Consider the following 27,896-nt stretch of genomic DNA (forward strand, 5'->3'; position numbering starts at 1 on the left):
ACCCACATTGACCCACAGGTGCTAGCTCAGTTTCTGTGGAATAAGAAACATCCAATGTTACAACTCCCAGTCTCTTGATCTTGTTCTTCTTTTCTTTCTTTTTTGCCCACTCTTCCATTTTTCCAAATTACCTCTTGGCTGCCAAAGCCTTAGATTTGCCTGTTGGGAGCCCGGTAGTTGGGACTTAAAACCAAAGAGCTGGATGTCTCAGACTTTGCATTCTCTAAAGTTCTCTCCGGTTCTCTAAATTTCTTTCTCTGAGATTTCTTACATGAAAAGTTTCTAAGACATTATAATTCTCACTTAGAGTATGATTGTATTTTATTCTAATACTAAGTTCAAAAATTTTCAAGGTCTGCTATCTATATATCTACATCTATGTTTCTTAAAGACTCACAAATCTTATGCAGTATAGATTGAGTTTTAGATCAAAGTTCATCCAAGAAATATTTATTGTGAATCTTTATGCAGCGGGAAAGAATACAGTGGTGAACAAGACAGGAAGGTCCCTGGTTTCCTAGAAGCAGAATGGCTCCATAATTCATTTACTCCAGAAGTCAGAGAGAAAAATCGTGCTTGAAACTGGAAGGGAGTATGTATTTGCCATGTTAGTGTACTATAGACATGGAATTGAAAAAAAAAAAAAAGATTTCACAACAAAACATTTCAGGTCGATTACTTCCATTCAGGAAATACATGCTCATTATTTTCTTCAAACTAGAAATTACTTTATCCCTCTTTTCTTTGAAGTTCTCTTAAATCTGTTATTATTCAGGGTCTCTATCCAATTTCTCATCAAATTGCCCTATTTGTAGCTTCCAAACTTTAACACCTCTATGCTGAAATGGAGCCTATAAAATGCCTTGGGGGCTTAAGCTGTGTGTGAGGCAAAAACGGTATTTAAGCCCTTAACGAAATTATGAGCTTTGAAAGTGTTGCATTTTGGGTTTATGGGAGTCTTCCTTCACTTCCTTTTGGGGGGGGGGGGTGGTTAGGGAGGGTGGGAAATACTCAATACACGTCTACTATACTTACTGTCTTCTCTTTTAAAATACAATTTTCATGAGCTAGCGACTTATGAACACTTCACATTGCTTGAAGGCATCCGTAAACTTCGTGTGTGTTTTTCCAACCCAAAGCATGTTCTTACTACTGGTCTAATTCTCGCAGTCAGAAAAGCCAAACATGTCTCTCGTTGCTTCACCGATCTTTCTCCAGAAAAGTGAAAGTGAAGAGAAAAGAAAATAGAGAAATAAGGAGCACGGAGGAGGAAAGAGGAAAAAGGGGGAGAGAGCAGGGGGTAAAGGAACCAGAAAACGAAGGCGTACTAGAGCACTGGAGCACAGATTGCGGACGAGCAGACCCAAAGCAGCCACAGCGCGGAGCTGCCGGTGGCCACTGGTCCCCAGAGCTGCCAATCCGGGCGTAATCCTGTAGGAATTTCTCCCGGGTTTAGCGGGGAGTCACACCGCCGCCTCCTCTCCTCGAGACGCCCGGAGGAGCCCGGAGAAGCCGGCTCGGGAGGGAGGGAGCTGGAGGAGGAGAGGAGGAGGCGGAGGGGGAGGAGGAGGAGGAGGAGGAGGTGGAGCAGGACCCTGGGAGGGAGGCGGCGGCGCGGGAGGAGGGGCGCCGCGGCTGAGCCACTAGCTCCGCTCCGACGCGCTCCTCTCCAGATACTCCCGGAGCTCCAGCCGCGCGGAGCACGCGACCCCAGCGCTCTGCCCCCAAACTTCAGTTGCAGCTCCATTGCAAGCCATCTAATTTATTCTTCAAAAATCAGAAACGGAGCCGCGACACGGGGAAGGAGTCCGCGGAGGAGTAAAATAGCAGCAGAGCAAGCAGAGCTCCGGCGAGCTGCCTCCTCGGAGCAACAGCTCGGCATCGGGAGGGCAGGAACCAACAAGTGAGAAGGCGCCGCGTTCCCGGGGCGCAGCCGCAGGCAGCGGGAGCAGGCGCAGGCGGAGGAAGCGAGCGACCCCGAGCCCGAGCCCCCGAGCCGGAGCCGCGGTCCCTGCCGCTGCTCGGCTCCGGATCCTCCTGCGCGGGCTGCGCCAGGCGCTGGGCGAAGAGGCTTCGTTTCTCCCTGGTTGCCAGCGGCGGCTGGGAGCAGCCGGTCCCCGGGGAATATGCGGCGCGCTTGGATCCTACTCACCTTGGGCTTGGTGGCCTGCGTGTCGGCAGAGTCGGTGAGTGGGCCAGGCGGGGGACCCAGCAGAGTCCGCAGAGCCCGTGGGGAACGGGGGCGCGCCACCTGGGGGATGCCCCCCACTCCCAGACGTGTCGCTTGGCCCCCGGGGGTCGGCTGGGACACACGCGTCCGCTGCTCCACTCCTCTCCCTCTTCCCTTCCCGCAGAAGAACGCCGCTTGCTGGAGTTGCCCCGAGGTTCCCCGGGGTGAGGGCGAGAGTACTGCAGTTTTGTCGAACCGCAGAGGCCCCTGAAGTCACTCCCAACTTCTCCCTCGGAGGGTCTGGCTGCGTGGCCGGGAAGGACCGATGGGGAAGGGTGGCCGGAGAGAGGACGTCCGGATAGGGCTGCGAGGGAACTGGTCCCCTCCGCTCGCTCCCCGAGACCCGGGGACGACCTGGAAACTTTGGGGTCCCTTCCTCCGCACACCGTCTCCCCCGCACGCTGGCTCTCCAGCTCGATTGAATGCAGGTTCTGGGGAGGTAGGGCTCAACTTTAAGAAACCCGCGAGAGTCAGCAGGGAAAAGTTTGCAAAAGTTCTTTTGTTTAATGTTCCCCGTGGCGCGGGCAAGGGAGCAGACGCTACGTGGAAGCGCGCCCCGCGGAGGCACAGCCCCCCGTCCCGCTGGGGGTGCGCGGAACGCGCCCGAAAATGCCGGGGTGCTGGCAGCTGGACTCCCGGTCGTGCGGCGACCCCTGCTCCTTGAGGGGCGGGGGACGACTCGCGGGCTTAGGGACAGGAGGGCGTTTCAGGGTGGGTTGCCCTCGAGTGCAGCAGCGGGGCGAGGCGGGGTGCGCGTGACGCTGCGCTCGCCTCGGGTCGCCGGGCCGCTCGGAGACCGAGGCTTGCAGCCCGCCGCGCTCGCGCTCGCGGGCTCCGGCGGGAGTGCCCCGAGGCCCCGTGGAGTCTCTTCCCTGGCGGGGCCGGCCGCGGGCACCCAGCCTTCCCTCCCCGGCCTTGGCGGTGGGAACTTGGTTTCTCCTCCTCTGGGTCGCGTTTGGGGGGGTTGGGGCTTGTTTGCGTACGACGCCCAATGAGCGCCCTCTAAAGGGAACTGCCTCCTGGGCTTTCGCTTGTGCTTGGCGGCCCCTACCTGGGCGCCCCGAGCTTTTGTCCGGCTGGCGGGAGGCCCAGCACCCGCGATCCCGTCTGCAGCCTCAGTGCGGTCCGGGGCCTCGGTTAGGGAGGGCAGCTGTTTCTGGCCCTGCTAGTTCCCCTATCTCCTCCCTTTGCCACCTAATAACTTGTCATTTCTCATAAACGGAACCGTCTCTTCGAAGACAAATAATGTCATCTTTAGGGGTGGTTTTGTGAATTTCCCCCCCCTCGCCTTTGGCGTGTTATTTCTCCCTAAGCCCCTCCCCCGCCCCCTTCTTTTGAGTTGATGCGATTTAGGATTGGGAAACCTCTTTGGCGCTGAGCAGCAGATGGGCATTTTTCATCGGTGTGGGAGCCTCTGCGTGTGTTAGCAGGTCCCCAAACGTTACGCGAGATTGGAGAGCACATAGGATTGTAAACTGAACACAGTAGATGGCAATTTGGGTGCTCTGGCTGTAAAACAGAACTCCGAGCCTTATCAGCAAATGATTGTTTTGTACGTTGGGATGGGTAATCTCCCAGCCCGTTATGAACTTTGGCTCTTTGCACACCAAAAGGGAGAGATTCTGTGTTTATTTCAGAAAAACATTATTGCTCATCTTGTTGCAAAACAGGGCCAAGGGAGAACTCCATGGAAAGATTTTCAGGAGAAGCCTGCCTAAAAAGCTGTACAGGGTTAAGGAGGTCCTTTTTTGCTGAATCCTGTTCAGGAATTTGCTAGAAAGTGTTACTGTTCGGGATTCTAGAGGAAGAACGTCTCCTTGGGTTTTTGCATAAATCTGACAGTGCTTTTTAAGGAAGCTTTTTGGCTGAACTCTACCTGTCTTCCCTGGTGACACCTCTCCCCCCAACTCTATGCCTTTGGGGTTCTAATATTTCTCATTTCCAACCAGAATTGGATGCTTTCCAAGTGAGCTGTTTCACTGTGGTAAATACTGTTTTCAGTAATTGGAATATCATTCAAAAGTGTGATTAGATATTTTTAAAATGTCAACTTGAAAACTGTAGCAGAGAGTCTTTGTTAGGCAGTGAGTCAGTTTTTCTCAATAGAAGCTTTTTCAAGGCCCAGGATGGCCAGTAGTCCATTTAAATTACTTTTCAGTCTCTATTTGGTTCACGAGTAGCAGCATAAATGTATGCGAAGTTGAAAGACTTCACTTTTCAACATTTAGCCATTATAGTACATTATCTCCAGTACTTCAGATTTTAATTGGAAAACTGCAACTGTTTCCTGGGAGTTAGAAGCAGTGATCATCTGAGCTTAAAGCCTTTCGTTTTCAAAAGGAATAAACGTCCACAGTTAGTGAGTGCATTCTTGAGTTTTATACTAAGTTCAAGGGAGAAAAAGGGCTCTCAGCAACAAAGCTCAAAGCTGTCTGTGGAAAGGAACTGGTGGCCCAGCCTTCCTGGACGCTGGAGACGGCAGGGAGAGCCTGGTCCTGGTGGTGCAGGACCGGCCTTGCGAGGGGAGAGACTGACAGAGTGTGGCAGTAGTGATATGCTGCTGTTTTTCTGTCCATTTTTTACATGACTGTTTATCTTTAGAAATAATACATTGCAGACTGCCATAAACACGTGATTTGAACTGGAAGTATGTTTAAGGAAAGGAAGCGTTTTGAACTAGTGGAATTTTATACACACGCTTAGATGTGTGTAAATTTAAAGAAACTGTCAAGTCATTTGGATCCATGCATTATGTCTCAGTGTGTTATGAAAGGCAGGCATCAGAAGGTTTGCATTTGAAGGAAAAATTAAATTGGAACCATATAACCTTTCGCACTTCTTTAAAAAAATACATTTTGGCTGCTCTAGTGATGTAGCAAATTATACTTGCTAGAGAATCTTAGAGAAACGAGGGCTCATTCTCTTAGTTGGATATTAGCAGTAGGTAGATGTCACTTAAGAAGGAAAGATCTTGTTAAGATCAGTCTTGTGGAAGATGGGCGTCCAGAGGAATTTGAGGACAGCCTCCAGCTCCTACTTCTGGGACCTGCTTGCCATTTGAGGGACTGTGTTATATGATTACACATGGCACCTTGAATAATCATTAGTTTGGAAAAGACTTCAAAAGATCATCTAGTTTTTTCCTGGATAGAACTAGTTCTTAAGTCTCCTAGAAGCCCCCAGAGGCCTGACTGGCCAGCTTTAGGGTGCCGGAGTCTCCTCAGGTTGGCAAAGCCTGAGACTGACCCAGCCACACAGAGCCTGGCCAGCTCTGTCATTAAGGTTTATAGGGAGTCCAGTTAAGCCACCGTGCTGTGGGCATGTCACCGGGCAGTGATCCTTAGGTCACATGAGGAATGTCATCTGAGTTTAGATTCTCACGTGATTGTCTCTCCTTCATTGCCAAAAATCACACCAAAAGATCTTGGCCATCGTTTCCTTCTTCCCAAGACAGAAGACCTGCTGTTCGTGCCACTGGCAAAGGTACATTCCCAGTATTTCTAAGTCACCTAATTCTTTCATGCACCAGAAGCCAAAGTAAAGTTTTAGAGAAAAGCAAGAAGTAATGAAGAAGAGCTTTTGCTGAAAACAATCTACTCTTTTTTTTTTTTAGTCACCTCTGCCAGCACCATCATCTTTATTCTAGACTTTCAGATTTGAATCTTGAAGTCAGGTCCTTGACCCACTCATCTTTGTTAACTTTTGTGATCAGTTGGCCGCTATATGCACCTACATGTTGTTCATCCCATGATACTTATTCATCATCTGTTGCACTGAGTGTTCAGGATAAAGGCATAAGCAAACCAGGCCGCCAGGAAGCATTCCCTTTCAGGTTTTTCTTTGCTGGGGCCTTGCCAGCATGTGCCCCATGTCAACAGCCTTGTCATTGCCTTTCCTGGCCCAGATGCTCACCTGCTGTTTGATTTACCCTGTACCACTTGGATTGTGTTTCCTTGTTATCATGGTATGGAGTCTAAATACCTCTGCCCGATTTGTGTGATGCTCCAGAGTATTGCTCCTTCCTAGTTAGCACCACATCCCCCCGTCACTCTCTATCATGTCTCCCTGCCCTCACCCCACGGCCTCACTTTCATGAACACTCCCTGGACATAGCCACCTCTTCAGTGTTTCTCCTTTTAAATTCTGTTGATTCAAATCCAGGCTCCACAAGCCTTTCATGACTGATCTAGCCATTGTTTTTCTCTTTCTGTAAATAGTAAGGCAGACTGACGATCAGAATCACTGAAAGTATGTGAAAATAGAGATTTCAGGGCCTTCTAACAATCAGAGGCCTAAAGGGGGTGGGACGATCTGTATTTTTATGAAGCATCTCAGATGATGCCAATGAATTAGCCACATTTGGGAACCACTGGTCTAGTGACACGTTTTACCCTTTCTTACGTGCTATTTTGTATTAGTCCTGGGGCTCCCAGGAGTAAGACGCTTTGTGACCCTGAGGACCAGGGTAGAGACAAAGGCTTTGGATGGGGGAGCTGTTGGTACTTTGCCACTTACTCCATGTTAGGACTGGAGCAAGATACTAACACTTGAAGTCACTTGAAAAAATACATACATGTGTGCATATAAATTGCACCTGAGAATGCCTTTATAACAGGACTGTTGTGAGGATAAAATGAGGGGGAGTGAGAGTGGTACCTGAGGCACAGAAAATAAGTGGCCTTTTTCATTTTTCTTTCTTGGGCTGTTTTCTTGGCTGTGAAATGAGAGAGCTGTATATGATGTTCTTGTGGCCCCTTAGCCCTCTGATGTCTTGGAGGTTGGCGCTGTCTGAGGGGAAGGCCCTTTTTTCTCCACCTTCCGCCCCTGCGGTAAGCACCTGTTGATGCTCCATACGTAAGTGCATGTGCCCGTGGCCCGGGCAGCCGGGGTCGGTTGGTCTTGCTGAAGTTCTGCTTCGCTCTGGCCGCCGAAGGCAGCGTGGTCTGGGGTCAGCTGAATCCACCAGCCTGGGGGTGGACCTGGGCTAGTTTGCAAGTTTTGGCTCCTGACCTCAAGTTTCATCAACACTGTAGTGTTGGTGTGAAGAATAAACAAGACAAATCTCATGCCTCCGCTCCGTGTACCTTCCTGCTTCCTCCCGTGTCTGTATCCTTCAGCTGGGTTGAGATTCTAGCAGGTCAGGAGGAGAGAGTTACAGCAGTGTCATTGCATGCATGAGTGCCACTGGGCATCTGGAGTGAGGTGGCATGGGAGGTGAGGGAATGCTGGGGAGCTGTGAGTAGAGATGGGGAGATTTTTATTTTTTGAGTAGAAATGCGTGGAAAAATTTCTCATTTTAGCAGTTTGAGCTGTGGGTCCTACTATTAAAAATCTCCATTGCATTTTGACAGGTCTGTTTCTAGGGCAACATTAGTGTTAGCAATAAGGCTAGAGGGGTGATTGCCTCTGAGTAGGAAAGGACGCTGTTGAAATAGATTGTGTACGTCTGTTTTTCTTGGGCATCGCAAAGGATTGGTGGGACTAGAAAAAGGGGAGAAGCCTCAAAGTCACTGGAGATTTCCCATTTGAATCAACAGCATGAGACCAACTGGTACGTCAGTTGGTGATGTGAGAGGCCATGGTCTTGGACTCCAAGCTGTAGAAAAAACGTTATTAAAGACATGATGTGTTTTCACATTTCTCTTCTCTGTTGTTGAATCTGTTCTGTGAAAATGGTCACAAAGATGCAGTAAATGTGTCCTTTACAAAGCAATTTGCTGTTTATTTTCTTTTCTTATGATTATACAGGTATATTAAATACAAATAGTACAGATGTTTAAGGAATATGTACAATTAATAGAGTTTAGTCTCATGGTAAGAATGACACATGGAACAAGATATCCGAATATTAAAGGAAAATTATTTCTTTAAAGGTCTTATCAAAAAAAAGAGTAAGAGTTAAATATGTGTTTTTGTGCAATGTATTGATAAAGACAATGAAGATAAACATACAATATTGAAGGCAAAAGAGAGGCTTTGCACACTTGTAATTAACAATCTTAATCCCTGTGGAACCTCAGCTTTCCCATCTGTAAAATGATGAAGTGAACTAGAAGAGCTTTCTGTTTTTCGTATTTATTTTTTTCTGTATGCTTCAGGGTATGATTGGAGCAATGTTAAGATTAACCTAATCAATAAGTAATTATTCAGCTCCTGCCAAATACTTACTATTTTATTACTGGAGCAAGGAATTTATTCACGTTACAGAAAGTCATTTCTACTAGCTGGTGGTAATCAGTTAACTTGAACTAACTATTATTCATCATGTACTGGGATTATATACATTGCTCTGAATAGTCATGATCTAATGTCTAGTGTTTTCTGATGTAAGCCAGTGTAGCAGTGAGAGCAGTTGATGTGATGGAACCCACTTTCGTTCTACAGAGAGCACAATGTGACTTGTTGATGTAATCTGGAAGGCTTTTTGAAGCATAAGCCACTGAGGGGTCTCAGGCTTCTCATTTGGTTTCTGGCCTTGACCTTCATTTCCAGAGAGGAACCTTTAACTGCCTTCCTTTTGGTTCCTTTCTATATCACCAGAGCCCAGCGTCAGGGCTGTGGAGACCATATCCAGAGTCTAAATGAGCAGGCAGTATGGTAAAGTGGTTCAGAGTCTGGGCACTGGAGTTAAGACTTGCCTGGGGGTTAGAATCCACTTACTGTATAACCTTGGGCAAGTTTCTGAACCTCCCTGTGCTCAGTTTTCTCCTCTGTAAAATGGAATAGCCTAAAATAGGTTCTTAGGATTATGTGAGACGGAATACATTGGAGCTTTTAACACAGCGGCATATTCACACCCTGTGTCACATGTTAGTTACCGATATTCTAATTCGTGGTTTTCTGCCTCCCTAAAGAGTGGGGACTTGACACTATGTGGGCTTATCTGGTAAGCTCCAGCCCAGAGGGTGGCCCAGAATATATATGATTGAGCCTGCTTTTTCATAGCTGGGATTCTTTCCCTGCCTTGGGGAGGCCTAGCTCTACCTCAAGATATTAGGGACACTTTTATACAGGTATACTTGGAGATACTGTGGGTTTGGTTCCAGGCCACCACAAAAAAGTAAATATTGCAATAAAGCAAATCACAATAAAGTGAGCCACACGAGTTTTTTGGTTTCCCAGTGCACATAAAAGTATGTTTATACTATACTGTATTCTAAGTGTAGTGTGTTATGTCTAAAAAAAAAAGCAATGTATATTACCATAATTAAAAAATATTTTATTGCTAAAAATACTAACCATCATCTGAGCCTTCAGCCAATCATAATCTTTTTGCTGGTGGAGGGTCTGCCTTGATGTTGATGAAGGCTGCAGTGGCTGCAGCAATTTCTTAAAATAAGACAACAGTGAAGTTTGCAGCAGTGATTGTTTCTTCCTTCACGATTTCTCTGTAATATTTGGTGCTGTATGATGATTTTACTCACCATGGAACTTCTTTCAAAACTGGAGTCAGTCCTCTCATACCCTGGTGCTGCCTTATCAACTAAGTTTATGTCATGTTCTGAATCCTTTGTTATCATCTCAGTGATCTTCACAGCATCTTCACCAGGAGTAGATTCCATCTCAAGAAACCACTTTCTTTGTTCATCCATCAGAAGCAACTCCTCATCCATCCAAGTTTTATCATGCGATTGGAGCAGTTCACTCACATCGTCAGGCTCCACTTCTAATTCTGGTTCTCTTGCTGTTTCTACCATATCTGCAATTACTTCCTCCACTGAAGTCCTGAACCCCTCAAACTCATCTCCTGAAAGGGTTGGAATCAACTTCTTCCAAACTCCTGTGAATGTTGATGTTTTAACCTCTTCCCATGAATCACAAATGTTCTTAATGGCATCTAGAATGGTGAATGCTTTCCAGAAGGTGTTCAGTTTACTTTGCCCAGATCCTTCAGAGGAAACACTATCTATGGCCTTACAAAATGTATTTTTAAATAGTAAATTTTGAAAGTTGAGATGATCCATGGGCTGCAAAATGGACGCTGTGCTTGCAGGCGTGAAAACAGCATTACTAATCTTGAGAAGGAAAGACGGAGTTGGGGGAATCAGGCTTCCTGACTTCAGGCTATACTACAAGGCTACAGTGATCAAGACAGTATGGTACTGGCACAAAAACAGAAATACAGATCAATGGAACAGGATAGAAAGCCCAGAGATAAACTATGGTCAACTAATCTATGACAAAGGAGGCAAGGATATACAATGGAGAAAAGGCAGCCTCTTCAATAAGTGGTACTGGGAAAACTGGACAGCTACATGTAAAAGAATGAAATTAGAATACTTCCTAACACCATATACAAAAATAAACTCAAAATGGATAAAAGACCTAAATGTAAGGCCAGACACTATAAAACTCCTGGAGGAAAACATAAGAAGAACACTCTTCGACGTAAATAACAGCAAGATCTTTTTTAATCCACCCCCTAGAATAATGGAAATAAAAACAAAAATAAATAAGTGGTACCTAATGAAACTTCAAAGCTTTTGCACAGCAAAGGAAACTATAAGCAAGACAAAAAGACAACCCTCAGAATGGGAAAAAATATTTGCAAATGAATCAACAGACAAAGGATTAATCTCCAAAATATATAAACAGTTCATCCAGCTCAATATCAAAAAAATAAACAACCCAATCAAAAAATGGGCAGAAGACCTAAATAGGCATTTCTCCAAAGAAGACATATGGATGGCCAAGAAGCATATGAAAAGCTGCTCAACATCACTAATTATTAGAGAAATGCAAATCAAAACTACAATGAGGTATCACCTCACACCGGTTAGAATGGGCATCATCAGAAAATCTACACACAGTAAATGCTGGAGAGGGTGTGGAGAAAAAGGAGCGCTCTTGCATTGCTGGTAGAAATGTAAATTGATACAGCCACTATGGAAAACAGTATGAAGGTTCCTTGCAAAACTAAAAATAGAACTACCATATGACCCAGCAATCCCACTACTGGGCAAATACCCAGAGAACACCATAATTCAGAAAGACATATGCACTCCAGTGTTCATCGCAGCACTATTTACAATAGCCAGAACATGAAAACAACCTAAATGTCCATCAACTGATGAATGGATAAAGAAGATGTGGTACATACATACAATGGAATATTACTCAGCTGTAAAAAGCAAGGAAACTGGGACATTTGTAGAGACATGGATGGACCTAGAGACTGTCATACAGAGTGAAGTGAGTCAGAAAGAGAAAAACAAATATTGTATATTAACACATATATGTGGACTATAGAAAAATGGTACAAATCAACTGGTTTGCAAGGCAGAAATAGAGACACAGATGTAGAGAACAAACATATGGACACCAAAGGGGAAAGCAGGGAGGTTTGGGGGGGGGAACAAATTGGGAGACTGGGATACCAAATTGTACACTCTAAATATATGCAGTTTATTGTAAAAAATAAACAAAAAGTTAAAAAAAACAACAGCATTACTCTCTTAGTATATCTTCATCAGAGCTCTGGGGTGACCAGGTGCATTGTCAATGAACAGTAATATTGTGAAAGGAACCTTTCTTTTTCTGAGCAGTAGGTCTCAACAGTGGGCTTAAGATATTAAGTAAACCATGTTGTAAACAGATGTGCTGTCATCTAGGCTTTGTCATTCCACTTACAGGTCACAGGCAGAGTAGATTTAGCATCATTCTTAAGGGCCCTAGGATTTCTGAAATGGTAAACAAGCATTGACTTCAACGTCAAGTCACCAGCTACATTAGCCCCTAACAAGAGAGTCAGGCTGTCTTAGAAGCTTTGAAGCCAGGCATTGACTTCTCCTCTGTAGCTCTGCAAGTCCTAGATGGCATCATCTTCTGATATGAGGCTGTTTCGTCTACATTGAAAATCTGTTGTTTGGTGTAGCCTCCTTCATGAGTGATCTCAGCTCGCTCTTCTGGATAACTTGCTGCAGCTTCTACATCAGCACTTGCTGCTGCTTCATCTTGTTATGTTATGTTACGGTGATGGCTTCTTTCCTTAAACCTCATGAACCAACTTCTGCTAACTTCACCTGCAGCTTCCTCACCTCTCTCAGCCTTTGCTGGATTGAGGAGAGTCAGGGCCTCACTCTGGATTAGGTTTAGGCTTAAGGGAATGTTGTGCCTTGTTTGATCTTCTCCCCAGACCATTAAACTTTCTCCCTATCAGCTTTAAGGCTGCTTTGCTTTCTTATCATTCGTGTGTTCACCTGAGTAGCACTTTCATTTCCTTTAAGAACTTTTTCTCTGCTTTCACAGCTCAGTTACTGTTTGGCACAAGAGGCCTAGCTTTCAGCCTCTCTCAGCTTTTGACATGCCTTCTTACTAACTGTAATCATGTCTAGCTTTTGATTTAAAGTGAGAGACTCTTCCTTTTATTTGAACATGTAGAGGCCTCTGTAGGGTTATTAGTTGGCCTGATTTCAATATTGTGTGTCTCAGGGAGTGGGGAGGCCTGAGAAGAGGGAGAGAGACGGGGACTGGCTGGTCTGTGGACCAGTCAGAATACATCAACATTTATTTGTGGTCTTATATGGGTGACCGTCCCCAAAACAGTTACAATAGCAACATCAACGATCACTGATCACAGATCACCATAACAAATATAATAATAATGAAAAGGTTTGCAATATTGTGAGAGTTACCAAAATGTGACACCGAGACACACAGTGAGCAAGTGCTGGTGGAAAAATGGCGCTGGATAGACTTGCGAGATGCAGGGTTGACTCAAACCTTCAATTTCTAAAAAAACACTATATCTTTGAAGCACAATAAAATGAAGTATGCCTGTAATCAGCCTTTTCTCTAAATGTGGGCGATGTGATAGAATATGTCATTGATTATTTCTGGCCCATGAAAAGTTTCTCCAGTAATTTTATCTCTACAAATGTCTCCAAAGGAAATAATCATAGCTGGGTAAATGTATTTATTGAAGCCTTACTTATAATAGTTAAAAAAATGGAAACAACCTAAGTTTATAATACTAGAGGAATGGTTAAATAAAAGATTCTATATTATACATTAAATATCATACAGCCATTAAAAATGTTTTTGAAGAATTTTTATAACTTGGAAACTGTTTATAATAGCAAAAAAGTCCAATATAAAACTATGTATAGACAACATTGTAAATCAACTATACTCCAAAAAAAAAAATACCAAAAACCTATGTATAGTAAAACCCTGGTTATATTGAATAAATCTGTATATATCTACATATATATGTATATATTATATATTTATGTATCCACAAACCTGTGCGTACGATGAAATTGCATAGAACTAAATACACAGACACAAACACAAATGAGTACAAGTAAAACTGGGGAAATATGAATAAGATTGGCTGATTGTGTCAATGTCAGTATCCTTGTTGTGAAGCTTACTGTAGTTTTATAAAATGTTACCACTGGGGGAAACTGGGTAAAGGGTACAAGAGAAGTCTCTGTATTATTTCTTTCTTTTTTTTTTTTTTTTAAGGACTTCCATTGAGATACAGTTAACATACAATAAACTGCATATATTTAGAGTGTGCAATTTGGTATCCCAGTCTCCCAATTCATTCCCCCCAAACCCTCCCTGCTGTCCCCACTTGGTGTCCATATGTTTGTTCTGTACATCTGTGTCTTTATTTCTGCCTTGCAAACCAGTTGATTTGTACCATTTTTCTATATTCCGCATATATGTGTTAATATACAATATTTGTTTTTCTCTTTCTGACTCACTTCACTTTGTATGACAGTCTCTAGGTCCGTCCATGTCTCTACAAATGTCCCAATTTCATTGCTTTTTACAGTGAGTAATATTCCATTGTATATATGTACTACATCTTTTTTATCCATTCATCTGTTGATGGACATTTAGGTTGCTTCCATGTCCTGGCTATTGTAAGTAGTGCTGCAGTGAATATTGGATTGCATGTGTCTTTTTCTGTATTATTTCTTACAACTGCATGTGAATCTACAATTATCTCAACAAAACATTTCATTTAAAAAAGTGGCACCAGACCTAGATGATTTTACAAATAAGTCCTGCTGATCCTTCAAGGAACAGGTAATTGTTCCAGAGCTTAGAGAATGACAGAAGACTGTTCTTTTTCATCTCATGAGGTTAGCATTATTCAATGTCAAAACCAGACCAGGAAAGCACAGGGAAATGAATCTTTAGGCCAGTTTCACTTGTGATCATAGATGCCAAAATTTTAAATAGAATATTATTTAAAACTGAGTACAGCAGCTTATTAAAAGGGTAATGATGAGTTCAAGTAGGGTTTATTCAAGGAATTCTTCAACATCAGAAAACCAATGCAGTTATTAACAGTTTAAGGGAGCTAACAATATGATCATCTCAACAGATGCAGAAAAGCATCTGATAAAAGTTTACAAAAATGTTAATATAAAGGTCTCATATCTGGTTAACTGAAGGCTTACTGTATTAGGGTTGGTGCATCTGTGCTGAAGGCTCAGATCATTTGACATGTTTAGGAACCAAAAGGCCACTGTTTACTGAGTTGTTAGGCAACAGTCTCTGCTTGCATGGATGACAGGTGTGTGGCAGTGCAGTAAAGCACGGGTCATAACATACATAGATCCTAATTCATATGAAGTCATAGTGCTAGCATTCTCACGTTTCACTTGTGTGCCCTCCCAAAGTAAGATAACACAGGAGACGATAGTGAAGCTTTTGGAATCGAGTATATTGTGGTTCAGTTTCTGGTATTACCACCTAAAAGCCACATGACCTTGGGGAAGTTTCTTATCATCTCTGAACTCATTTTTTTCAGTGTAAAATTGGGAATTATAATATTTTGCTTTTGAGTTAATTTTGAAGATTAGCTTCAAATAATGACTGAAAACTTCTAACAAAAAACCTGACCCGTAGTAGGTGTTATAAACACATTTGATCTCTTTCCTTCAGCTTTAAGTTTTGTGATTCTGGAATATATTTTATATGCATAAATATGTATGCATGTTTCTTGTCTCTCACTTGCATTCTGACCCTTGGCACCAAGGGACATATATTTTCACATATTTATGACCAGTTTATTTTTCACCAAGCAGGGTGTATGCTGAATTATATTCTTTCTTTCCTGTATCATCCATTTCCTGGGTTACATTAAGGTAAAGCTCAAAATAGACTTGCATACAGGTTGGAAATTTAGTTAGGACTTGAAAATCTAACATAATACTTGGGATTATAATTGTAAAATACTTAAAGGAGTCAACATTGGAATCTTATATTGTAAATACTGATTTATCTGTTAGGTTTACTAATGAATTAAAATTTTAACTTCATTTATGTCTCACCTCTGAACTCACTTAGGTAAGAGGGGGGAGTATTTTGATTTGAGTATTTTGATTATATTTGAGTTGATTAGATTTTGTAATTGTCCTGATTAGTTACTGGATGAAGGTTTATATTTGGTAAGTCAGTTGGTTAGTAGTTCACTCATGTTATTGCACATCAACCAACCGCACAGCTCCTGCTTGTCCTGTAAGTTAAAAAGAAATGACGTGATACCTACCCTCAAACAACTGTTTTCTATCTTTTGATTATTTAGCTTAATTGCAGATGGGTTGGGCCTATATTTAAATATGCATTCTTTGTAAAATATGGATCAGTTTGTTTTTGTCTGAATCTAGTTAGACATATCTAGCAATCAAAACTGCCTCAGAACTACAGCTAAGAAGGATAAGAAGAACCCTTTGTAGAAGAGAAATCACTGCTTTCCAAAAAAAACAAAAAGCCTTCCCTGAAGTGGCACAGTGTGTTAGAGAGAACCCAGAGTTAGACATTGGATTTTCATACTTTTTTCTTTTCCCCTATGTGCTCTGTAAGGAAGGACTTTGCATATTAAAATGTACAAAAGACACAAAGAACAAGAAATTGTTTAGAACCTGAATAGTCTATTGATATTTATATCAGGGGAGAATGAAATCTTACATTTCATCCAGTTTAATCCCCCATACTCTATAAGCTTTGGACTCTTAAAAATGAGAGCTAGACTTTATGTGTTTAGTTGATCAAATAGTCTTAGCTGATGGATGAAAGAGGTATGAAAGGACTGGGATGATTTTCATTGTGTCCTTTTGGATTCTGCCTTTTCAGTATTCAGCAATGGATTTCAGAGCTGGCATTGATTTGTTGAAGATCACATAGTTAGTAGCTAGTGGTAGAGTTATAAGTTGAGCCCAGGCTATCTGATTTGTTGCTGCTTTTTTCTTACCATGACACATTCCTTTTTTCGCTCCTTCTCCCCCATTCCGTACACTAATGATTAGCACCTAATATACTTACTTCTGGCACATGTTTGATGAATAAATGAAATTCCAAGAGGAACATACATTGTATGTTATATACTCTACACCAATATGGTTCATGTGTTTTGTGCAAAATGAATATTTAAAGTGATGTTTAGATAATTTCCGAACTTCCAGCAAAAAAACATGTACTCCTGCTAACTCCTTTATTGTCTGTGAACCTTTTGGCCGATTAGGGAAGGAGGGCTGAGAGCACTGGGATCTGGAAGACCCAGAGAGAGAAAGACTGAAGCCAAGTTGATTTGTAAATCTTAGGAAGATTGTGGAGACAAGTAGGCAGAAAAGGAGATAAAAGCTTCTTAGAGATAAGAATCAAAACTAGAAGCAAAATCCTCATAAATTAATACCACATTTTATGTGGGTAGCAAACTGCTATTGTAGGTTGAGAGGAGAAGAACATTCTTTGGATTTTTATACTACAATTGTGTCAGTGCCTTCAGGGAAGAGTCTGTGGAGCTGAGGGCCCAGGTGGAGGTGCGTTTTGGCAGCATTGGATGAAGGTTTATCTTCTCACATTTTTCTCTTGAGTACTGGTATTGTAGTTCTTAGTGTAATAACATAAATGTATTTGAGTCTTGATTTTTCAGAAAATAAATCTGTGGGATATTTTTAAGAAATGAATTTTAAAAGACAATGACATGAGTAATTACTACACTGACCTCCTACTATGTGCTTAGAACTATGAAAGCGCTTCCCATTTATTGGCTATAATTGTCTTACAACTGCTAGGTGGTATTACTTGCCATGGCTGTATTTTAGGTGACCGAGCAGAAGTCAGATCCTCAGTTTTTCCAGTTTTAAATAGCCCTGGCTTGATACTGTAGTTTTTCAGGAGAACGGTGAGTGTTTAAATGTATAATCACTTTTTAAAACAGTCTGATGGGGCTTCCCTGGTGGTGCAGTGGTTAAGAATCCGCCTGCCAATGCAGGGGACGCGGATTCGAACCCTGGGCTGGGAAGATTCCACATGCCACGGAGCAACTAAGCCCGTGCGCCACAGCTACTGAGCCTACGCTCTAGAGCCCATGAGCCACAACTGTTGAGTCCACACACAGCAACTACTGAAGCCAGCGCACCTAGAGCGTGCTGCACAGCAAGAGAAGCCCGTAAGTCCGTGCACCGCAATGAAGAGTAGCCCTGTACCCCCCACCCCAAAACTAGAGCAAGCCCGCGCGCCGCAACAAAGACCCAATGCAACCAGTAAATAAAAAGTAAAATAAATAAATTAAAAACAAAAAACAAAAAAAAATACAGTCTGATGGGTGCAGCCCCAATTAGTGACAGGTCAGACCCTTCATTTGCATTGTTGGGCTAATATTCTAGGTCACCCATTTCCTGATTTCTTTACCAACATTTAGCATCTTATCTTGAAGGCTTCTCGCCACAAGCTTCAGTCTGGTAATGGGAGAACTGAGTGTAGAATGAACAGGAATCTCTTTAAATTCCAGATCTGCTGGTACCTGGCTGTAGGGCTTTCAGCAGGTTACTTACTCTCTCTGGACCTCAGTTTTCTCATCTGTGAAAAGGAAGTGAGTCACAGTAGCAGCTCATCGAGATGCTGTGAGGATCAGTGAGTTACTGCACATCAAGCATTTAGGAGAGTGCCTGGTGTAGAACTGGCGCTAGTTTCCTGTTGATGCTGATTGAAATGGATGGCTAATTAGATATGCTGATCAAAGAAGAAAGCATCCTCTTTTGAGGTTTTGAACCTGAGACAGAGAAGAATGATGGTGCCACTAACCAGATGGAAAAAGACAAAAGGAGAGGCTGAATTTTTTTCTTCTTTATTTTTTCCTTTTTGGCTGTTGAGTTTTGGTGAAAAGAGAAGGTGTTTTGCCTCTTCAGCTCTTAGTGCTCATCTGGATAGTGAAGAGCAGGTTCTAGATCAGTGGTTATCAGCCCTTCCTGCACAGTAAGCTCACCCAGGGAGCTTTTCAAAGCTCTCTGTGCCTGGACCCCACCCAGGACCAATTAAACCTGAATCTGTGGGGGTGGGGCCCAGCCAGCTGGGAAAGTTCCCCATGTGATTGTAACTTCTAGAAGATTTGCAAACTACTGTTCTGGATGTTTTTCTGGTCTCCTCCAGCTTTGGAGGAAGTCTGGCATGCAAGATTTTGTCTTCTTAAACCGTGCTCTCCACTGCATGTGACCAAGCCACGTGGAATGCAGTGACTTCCCAGGAGAGATCTGCATCCTGGCACAGTGTAAGCTGTGTAGGATTGGGAAGTGCTTGCTCCCTTCCCAGCTTCTTCCTTTCGTACCCTCCTCTTCAGCATCTCTTTCTGCTGGTTTATCTTTCTGATAATTATGTTGGTGGATTAGGGATACCATTAGAGGGCTCCTCAGACAAAAGATTATACGTGTACAAATGAAATTTATCTGAGGATGTCTTTAAAAATTTGAAATATTTCCCTTGGCCTTTGAAAACTCTCCTTGGTTGAACAAAGGATGCCTGTCCTCTTGGCCTGCTTGCAGAAAAGCATGTTTTGGTCAGCTTATTAGATTTGCCTGAGTTCATGCTTTGAGCAGAGAGATGGGGTGTTTTACTGATTGAAGATGTATTCTAGGGCTTGTCTGAATGTACTGATCATGTATGAGCCAAGCACACGTGTCTTAATGATGGCTCTCTTATTGTAACTGCACTTCAGTTCAGCTACTTGGACCTGGTTCAAGTCGAATTAATTCTATGGAACTAGACTGTTTCCGGTTGGAGTCGGGAAGAGAGAGTGCTTTAGGCTGTCCTGTGAATAAGACATCTGAGTCGTCTTTAGTTCTTGCTTAAGTGAAAAAGCAGCAGCCCGTTATCTAATCTATTCATAGTTTACTTTGTTCAGATATCTACTTTGGGAGCATGTTTGCCCTCACTCAACTCTGAACACAGTTTTCCATCCCTTGAATAAAAGGGGATATCTTTGACTCGGGGTAAAAAACCTTGTTTAAGAATTCTGGAGTTTTCAAAGCTTTTAAAAACATCTCTTCAGGATAACATTAAAATGCTGACCCTTTAGGAACTGCCACTCAACATATATCTGTCCTACAATACAGTTGGAAGAAGTATTATTTTGAGCAAGATGTTAAAGTGAGCCATTTGCTGTGATTCATAGGCCTTTAAACCCAATGAGTCTGTAATATCCAGAATAAAATTCAATGTTACTGTTTATTATTTTGGCGACAATAGGGTTAAATGTGTCTTTACAAAGTGTTAAGCATGCACAGAGACTAGTCTTAGAAATTAAGGAATTAGAAATGTGAATTCTTCTCCCTTCCCCCCGTGTATCCCTGATAGATGTTCCAGAGCATTGATAGAATAAAATTGGCAGATAAAGGCATTTGTTCTCAGTGGAAATTGAGGTCTGTTGCAGGAGTCATTAACTCTAGCTTTTGGCCAGCGGTTCTTAAAGTGTGGGTGGATCGCAGCATCTGTATTACCTAGGATCTTGTTAGAAATGTGGGGGTCTGTGCCAAACTCCAGTCCAAATGAATCAGAAATCTGGGGGTGGGGCCCAGAAAGCTGAGTTTTTAAAAGCCCCTCTGGTGATTTTGTGGCATACTAGAGTTTGAGAACTACTGAGAAATGATTCTCATCCCTGATGGTACAGGCACCACTAAAGGAGGGCCCCTAGCTGTGGAGCCCAGATATGTGTTTTTGTTTTTGTTTTTGTTTTTTTTTTTAAGGCTGCCTTGGTGATTCTACTGTGCAGCCAGGCTTGCAGCCACTGCTTTAGGGCGTTACGACTCCAGATGTGGGCACTGGACCAGCCGCCTGTGCATCACCTGGGAGCTCATTAGAAACACAGAATCCCAAACCCCACCTGAGACTACTGACTTCTAATTTGCATTTTACCAAGACTCCCAGTGACTCATAGGCACATTACAGTTGGTGAAATACTACCTTATAGAAATAGTGAGTTTCCTTTATAGAAGTCAGTCCCTAGAATGCCCTTAATTTACAGTTTTGTGAGGAGGCAGAAAGCTGCTTTGGCTTCTGTCTGATGTTGACTCAGGCAAGCAGGCACTGATGGGAAGAAGGGAATGGCTTGCTAGCTGCTGCTTAGGAGATTCCGGGACCATTAGGTATAACACTAGCCCAAAAGCCATCATCATTTCCAGGTGCAAGTAACAAAAATCCCAACTCAGATTGGCATAAGCAATAAAAAGGAACTTTTTGACTAAGGTAATGGAGAAGTCCAGGAGTAGTTTTGTCTTCAGGCTGGGCTGCATCAAGAGGCTTAAGTATCAGGTCTCGGGTTTTACATGTCTCTGAGCGCAACTTTCCTTTCTTAGATTTACTCCCAGGGCTTATACTAATTAAGGTAATAGCTCAGCTGTTGTTAAAAAGAGATTTTTCCCCAAATATAGTGGCTTAAAATAGCTGTTTTATTTCCCTTTGACATAACAGTCCACGAACAGAGCTGGTGGGGTGGTTCTACCATGTTCACATGCAGCTCTTATCTGTGGCTCCAAGATGGCTGCTTCATCATTACTGCCTCCCAGCCAGGAGAAAGAGTCAAAGGGAGGACATGCCCATTCCTCTTACGGGCACAGCCTGGAAGTGTATGCATCACTGCCACTTACATCCCATTGGTCGGAGTGTAGTCATATGGCTACACAAGATGCAATGCAGGTTGGGAAATGTGGTCTCTATGTGGGCAGCCATGTGCCTAGTAAAAATCTGGGGAGGTCATATTACTAAAGAAGAGAAGATTTTAGATATTGATGACAACCAGGAGAGACTGCTCCCCTTGCAGTGGCAAGATGGGGCATGGCAACTCCAGGTTAGCAAACAGCTTGTCTTCTCAGCAGTTGTGGTAGAAAGAGCTTCTCTTTCCCAATTATTCTAGTAAGAATCCGAGAATAGCTTGTCACTGACGCTTGATTAAGACTTGACCTGGCTGCCTCTGGCCTAGGTCACGTGTATCATCCCTGGAACTCCAAGTGGAGGAAAAGCCTGAATCTGTTGGCCGTGATAGGAAAGGATTGGGTCCCCAGATGAAAATGGAGGGACTGTTACCTGAGGGAAGAGAATGGATGCTGTCAAAATGGCACACCTTTTCTTCCCTTCACCTGGGCTCTGGCTCTTACTATGCGGTAACTTTTCTCTCCTCTTTCAAGCCTAATCTTCACTTTACCTGATTTTGCCAGGGAAAGATATTTGACACACACAACAGTTTGCCTCGGGGCTTACACTCCTGATGACTGTATCTTGAAAGTGGGTTCATATCTTGGGAAGGGGGTCATAACTTTGACATGGAGGTTGTAGCTTAGATGTGGGTCCAGGCATTGCTCTTTATCCAGGTGGAAACTCCTGTAAGCATCTGTTAAGTGACAAATTAAATAGCAGGCATAGTACACAGTAGCTTATTACTCTTTTAACTGGCATTTGGATCTAGGCAGGAAAGGGAAGTGGAGAACTTAGGGGTGCTAAAGCCCGGGGTGGAGGAGTATTTACTGTCAACTTAGTTGTGCATGGAATATTTGAAGATTATTGGCACATTAGATAAAAGGCATTTAAGAACAAATGTTTTGATGAGTTTAATAAACAGAGGAGACTGCAGCAGTGCACTTTTTGATGCTTTATTTTAATGACTGGTAAATAAAAGATAAATTTGTTTATCTTTGATTGGTAAATGCTTTTTTAAAAACATTCTAAATGAAATGGTTTGCATCTTTAACTGCAAAAGATTGTATAGATAGAGGCCTTTAGTACATCAAACAGTGATGAGTGTTATAAAAATGATGAATTATGCTGTTTACCTCTCATTCTCAAGGTTTTGTTTCCATATGTATATAAAATAACTTATTGCACAGAAGATCTGAGGTGACTTCCAAGATTGCAAACTTTTCCACAAACTTTAGAAGAAATGATATAAGTGGTTGAATTATATGCGACAGGAGCATTTTAAAAGCATACTGTGTTAAAAAAAAAAAAGTTGTAACAGAGTTAAATGAAAGAAAAATAATGCATAACATTCAGAATAACATGCTGTTTCCAAGCCTCTCAACTGAAAGTTTATTGTCCTTTTTAATAAAAATGTGGATTGCAGGCACATCTGATGTAAACAAATTAAAATTTCATTTGCCCAGAACTTTGTGTATTACGTTAATAAGATTTACCCAAAACACTATTGTTGGTTTAATAACTATTAAGAGATGTCTCTTAGTGTTTGCTGTTTTTCTCCCTGGGCATTAACTACTCTTGTGAGTCCTTACCAGACTGCTTTTGTTATTTTGTGCCTTGAGGTATAAACAGAGACAGAAAACCCAGAAGATTCAAACAAGTTCCATACCATAAACTATTTGCAGATGTGTTTAGTATTCATTCAGGGAAGCCTTTTAGTCTATTTCATATAAAACTACTTTCTTGGAGCATCTACATGTGCCAGAGCTTGTATTTCTTTTACTGGAAATTTAAAAAACAATAATAAAAACATTTTCTGGAAAGCATCATCATCTAACAAGCACCAGGAAGATATATTGTGATGACTTACATCTGACCCTTTGCCTTCTTGGATCTCATATACTGTTGGACAATTAGGAAGGAAAGGGGTGGTACCTTCCAAGGAGACAGATTTTGACTGAATTAAAGGAAGTCCTTTCTAAAAGGCAGGCAGGGATGGAATAGACCACTTCAGAAGTAGTGAGGGCCCTAGCCTAGAGGTACGTAAGCATGTGCTTGGATGGCCATTTGGGATTTTTAGAGGAGATTCAAAGTATCAGCTGACTGGGAGATCAGCTGACCTTTATAGCTTCCTTCTAACTTTAGATTCTATTGTTCTTATCATATTTTGAAGTTAAACACTGAACGACTTAAAATATATTTTATTTCCTTTCCCGATAACTTGGTCTTAGGCTAGACCTCATTTGTTGCCTTAGATGAAGGAGTATGGCATTCTAGGACCAATTTTCTGTTAAACTGATGGCAAGATGCCTATTTGCCAAATAGTTGAGGCAACTTGAGGGGTTACCTTGAGGGGACACCGTAACTACTGAAATTTGACACTGCCTCAGAACTTCAAGTGACCCTGACAGGTACTTAGGTCAGGCAGAATGGCCAGCTTGACCATCTGATGTGAGCCAGAGAGGTGTGGACCTGGGAGATGAGGCAAACTCAATTCACACCAAGGGCCCAGGACTTGAGGGCAAAGGAAGAGTCTTCAGAGGAGGAGAGGGAGATGGTCTCCAAGCCAGCATGAATAGTACCAGGGAAAGGGCCCACTGTCCCAGGCTGTCAGGGGTGTGGGAGGTAGGCTTAGCCTCCCAAACATTCATTCCTCCATCACTTTATGACATGCACCAAGTACCTCTGCTTAGACTGGATGAGATGGTCATGCTGTGTTGTGATCACCCATGACCCATGCGTCATAGCACAAAGCTTTCCTTATGAGGCTGAAGCAACCACTGTGAAAAACACACTGAAACAAATGATGGGCAGAAGGACTCTAGGTTAGGAACTATTTCTCTACCTCTTTACTGTTGTCCAAATAGCACCTCCTTCGTGCTTCCTTCTTTATTCTGCATGAAGCAAGAGAGTACTGGCCAGGTAGCCAGAAGACGGGTTCCTGTAAGCTGGCCTTTCTCTGCCAATAACAGCACTGACCTCTGGCACATCACTCAACCTCTTTTGTCTTGTTTTCCCCATTTGTAAAACCCACTCATCTCTGCCACCAAATGTGCTATAATGGCTGCGCTCTTTTTTTTTTTTTTTTAGAAAATAACTTTTTTCTCCCTTCTACCTATTGCCTTGGAATGAAGTTTTTAAAATTCCAGTCCACATTTGAACATCGTGCTCTATTCTCTTCTCCTTTGTCAGTTCGTTACAGTTGTCATTTAGAATACTGTAATCTCTCATGACTAACCGTTTCCTCTCAGAGATGCCACTCCATCTAGCTGTTATAGCTCAGATTTCTTCCTCCCAGGCAGGAGGATGGAGGTTGCTTCTGAGTATGGGAAGTAGAAGTTGAAGTAGGAGGTGAAGTTCTCACAGTAGGGAGAATGTTGTCCACCTGTTAGAGACAGGAAACAACTGGGGTGTGAAGGCCAGCTGTCCTTGTTCTATGGATGACAATTCCAGCAGATTTTTTCCCTCATCTTTAGGCTCTGAGTATCACACACCAGATATACAGTTTCGTTTTCCTGGAATCTAATAGTTCTGTTAAACACTGTGCAAGTGAATGCACTCTAGAAGGATACTGAGACTTTGAGTAGCTCAAGTATGGGGGCCCCAAGGAGTGACTGAACCTCCTCCTCCAAAGGCGAACATTTCACCCAGCATGATTTATCCACAGACTTTCAAATGAATATCTCCCAGATGCCTATGAAATGGATGGCAAGAATTAGTATGAAAAACGCCGCCGAACTGTGATCACGACACGCCCACCGATTTACAGCTCCTTAGCCCCAGGACTGCCCTGGATGCAGCCTTTCCAGGTGGATGGGTCTCCTTGCCCACAGCGCTGTCCTCACACTGCCTGGATTAGAATCATCTTGGGGGAGGGAAGGGGTGGTTTGTTAAAAATGCACATTCTTGGTTCCCTTCCCACCTTCGACTCTGCGCTTTAAAGTCTAAACACACTGAAGTTAGAGGACAAACTGCTTTTGCCTGAAAAACTAGAAAGCTTGGAGGGACTTTCTGGGGACCCCCACCTCTATGCTAATAACCTTTTTGTTGTTTTTAGTTCTGGTCTGAGGTCCTCTACAAAATGCAAAATTTGACACCAAGCTCAGGATCAAAACGTACTTTGTATTATCTGGAATGGTTTATTTATTTACAAAATAGTTTATTCAGCCATGCAATAGGATTCCTGGCAAACAGTCTTTCTCTTATGGTTCTTGCAGTTGATGTACATAAATACATAAAATTTAATAGCTTTCTTAAGCTATAACTCACATACCACAAACTGTCACCCATTTAACGTGTACGGTTTAGTGGGTTTGAGTATTTTCAGTTGTGCAACATTTGACACAACTTGATTTTAGAACATTTTTCATCACCCCCAAAGGAAACCCTCTACCCATTAGCAGTCACCTCTCATTCTACCCCCACCAAGTCCTAGGTAAACACTAATCTACCTCTGTCTTTATTATAGATCGTCTCTATAGGTTTGTCTATTCTGGACATTTTATGTACGTGAAGTCATATACTATGTGGTCTTTTTTGACCAAGTTCTTTCACTTGGCATAATATTTTCAAGGTTCATCCATATTGGTGCCCGAATGAGTACTGCATTTCTCTTTATTGCCGAATAATATTCCGTTGTATGGATGTACCAGATTTTGTTTACCCATTCATCAGTTGAGGAATATTTGGGTTATTTCAACTTAGGGGCAATTATAAACAATGCTGTTTTGAAAATTCGTGTACAGGTTTGTGTGTGGACATACGATTTTGTTTCTTTTGGCTGTATAACTAGGAGTGGGATTGTTGGGTCATATGGTAACTATGTTTAACTGCCAAACTGTTTTCCAGAGTGACTGGAATATTTTACATTCCCATCAGCAGTGCACAAGGGTTCTCTGCATCCTTGCTAACACTTATTATTGTCTGTCCTTTTGATCATAGTCATTCTAGTGGGGGTGATATGGTACCTCATTGTGGTTTTGCATTTATTTAATGATTAATGATGTTGAGCATCTTTTTGTGTTCCTATTAGCCACTTGTATTTCCTCTTTGGAGTCATGTCTATTTAAATCCTTTGCCTATTTAAAAATTGAGTTGTCTTATTATCACTGAGTTTTGAGAGTTCTTTATATGTTCTTAATGCAAGTCCTTTATCAGATATTCAGTATGTAAATATTTTCTCCCATTCCGTGGATTGCCTTTTCATCCTCTTGGTAGTGTACTTTGAAACACAAAAGTTTTCATTTTTATTAAGTCTACTGTTTGTCTAATTTTTCATTTGTTGCTTTTGGTGTCATATATAAGGAATCGTTTCCTTACTGAAGGTTACAAAGCTTTATGCCTATGTGTCCTAATTGTTTTATGTTTTTACCTCTCACATTTAGGTTTGTAATCTATTTTGAGTTAATTATTAATTTTTGCGTGTGTTATGGAATAGGGGTACAACTTTTTTTTTTTTGCATGTGGTTTCTAGTTGTCCAATACATTTTATTAAAAGGACTATTCTTTCCCCTGTTGAATTATGTTGGCACTGTTGCCAAAAATCAATTGACCATAAATGTAAGGATTTATTTCTGAACTCTCAATTTTATTCTGTTTATCTTTATTATCTATATGCAGTACTGTATGTACATATTTATGTACATAAATATGTGTGCTCCTCTGTATAGACACCCCTGTAGAAGGGAATCTTCAAACCAGCTTGGTTGTGATTGATGTCGTTCCTTTGGCTTTAATTTAGGTGGTTGGGAGATGGGACGAAATTAAAAGTAGGAATGTAAGATTTTAACTAAATCAGGAGACTTGGCCATGAGGTCCCTCAAGCCTCAATGAGCCCACTTGCCACAGATACGAAGGGTAGGTGGCGAAGTGGTTGGATTGCTGTTAGTTTTTATTCGGTTTTTCTCCCTTCTGAAATGGAATGCATGTTTGGAGTGGAGCCCCCTTTAGATTTCTAGTCCCTGGCTTAGCCCTGCCAGTAAAAACTCGGTTAAGTGACCTTCCTGAGCTCTGACTGCCCTCCACCTGCCTACAAAGTCTCTGGGCCTAGGTTTCTTCAGCTGTGAAATGAAGGAGCTTGACTAAATTCTGATGCTTCCCCCCAAGTCAGCTCGAAATCCTGTGATGTGTGTGCCTGGCCACACCTTAAAAAATGGTGTGCTTGGACTTCCTAGGTGGCGCAGTGGTTGAGAATCCACCTGGCAATGCAGGGGGCACGGGTTCGATCCCTGCTCCAGGAAGAGCCCCCATGCTGCAGAGCAACGAAGCCCATGTGCTACAACTACTGAGCCTGTGCTCTAGAGCCTGTGAGCCACAACTGTTGAGCCCATGTGCTGCAACTATTGAAGCCCACGTGCCTAGAGTCTGTGCTGTGAAACAAGAGAAGCCACTGCAATGAGGAGCCCGTGCAACAGAACGAAGAGTAGCCCCCACTTGCCACAATTAGAGAAAGCCCATGTGCAGCAACGAAGACCCAAATCAGTAAAATAAATAAAGTAAATAAATTAATTAATTTAAAAAAGTGGTATGCTTTATCATTGTCACCGGCACGTATAGCTGAAAGAGTAAAGACATATCCTACTAATGTTCTCATATTTTATTGGTGATTCTGGTGAGAAGAGGCTGGAAAGCACATAAATGGTGGGATTGAAGTGATCAGTTCTGTTAGTTTAATGGTATAAAAAGCCTAGTCATGTGCTCTCGTAATATTTCTTGGTTATTTTAATTTTTAATGATGAAA

General features: G+C 42.4%; 1 protein-coding gene across 1 annotated transcript in view; it reads left to right on the forward strand.

The window, feature by feature from the left end:
* Positions 1-1,648: 1,648 nt before the first annotated feature.
* SDC2 (syndecan 2) overlaps positions 1,649-27,896 on the forward strand; it is a 111,951-nt gene continuing 85,703 nt past the window's right edge. Inside the window, exon 1 of the mRNA XM_057735954.1 lies at positions 1,649-2,186. Within this exon, the coding sequence (XP_057591937.1) occupies positions 2,127-2,186 (60 nt within the window). The 5' untranslated portion in view covers positions 1,649-2,126. The remainder of the gene's footprint in view (positions 2,187-27,896) is intronic.

This window comes from Hippopotamus amphibius, chromosome 5 (genome assembly GCF_030028045.1).
Source record: "Hippopotamus amphibius kiboko isolate mHipAmp2 chromosome 5, mHipAmp2.hap2, whole genome shotgun sequence".
NCBI classification, from domain to species: Eukaryota; Metazoa; Chordata; class Mammalia; order Artiodactyla; family Hippopotamidae; genus Hippopotamus; species Hippopotamus amphibius.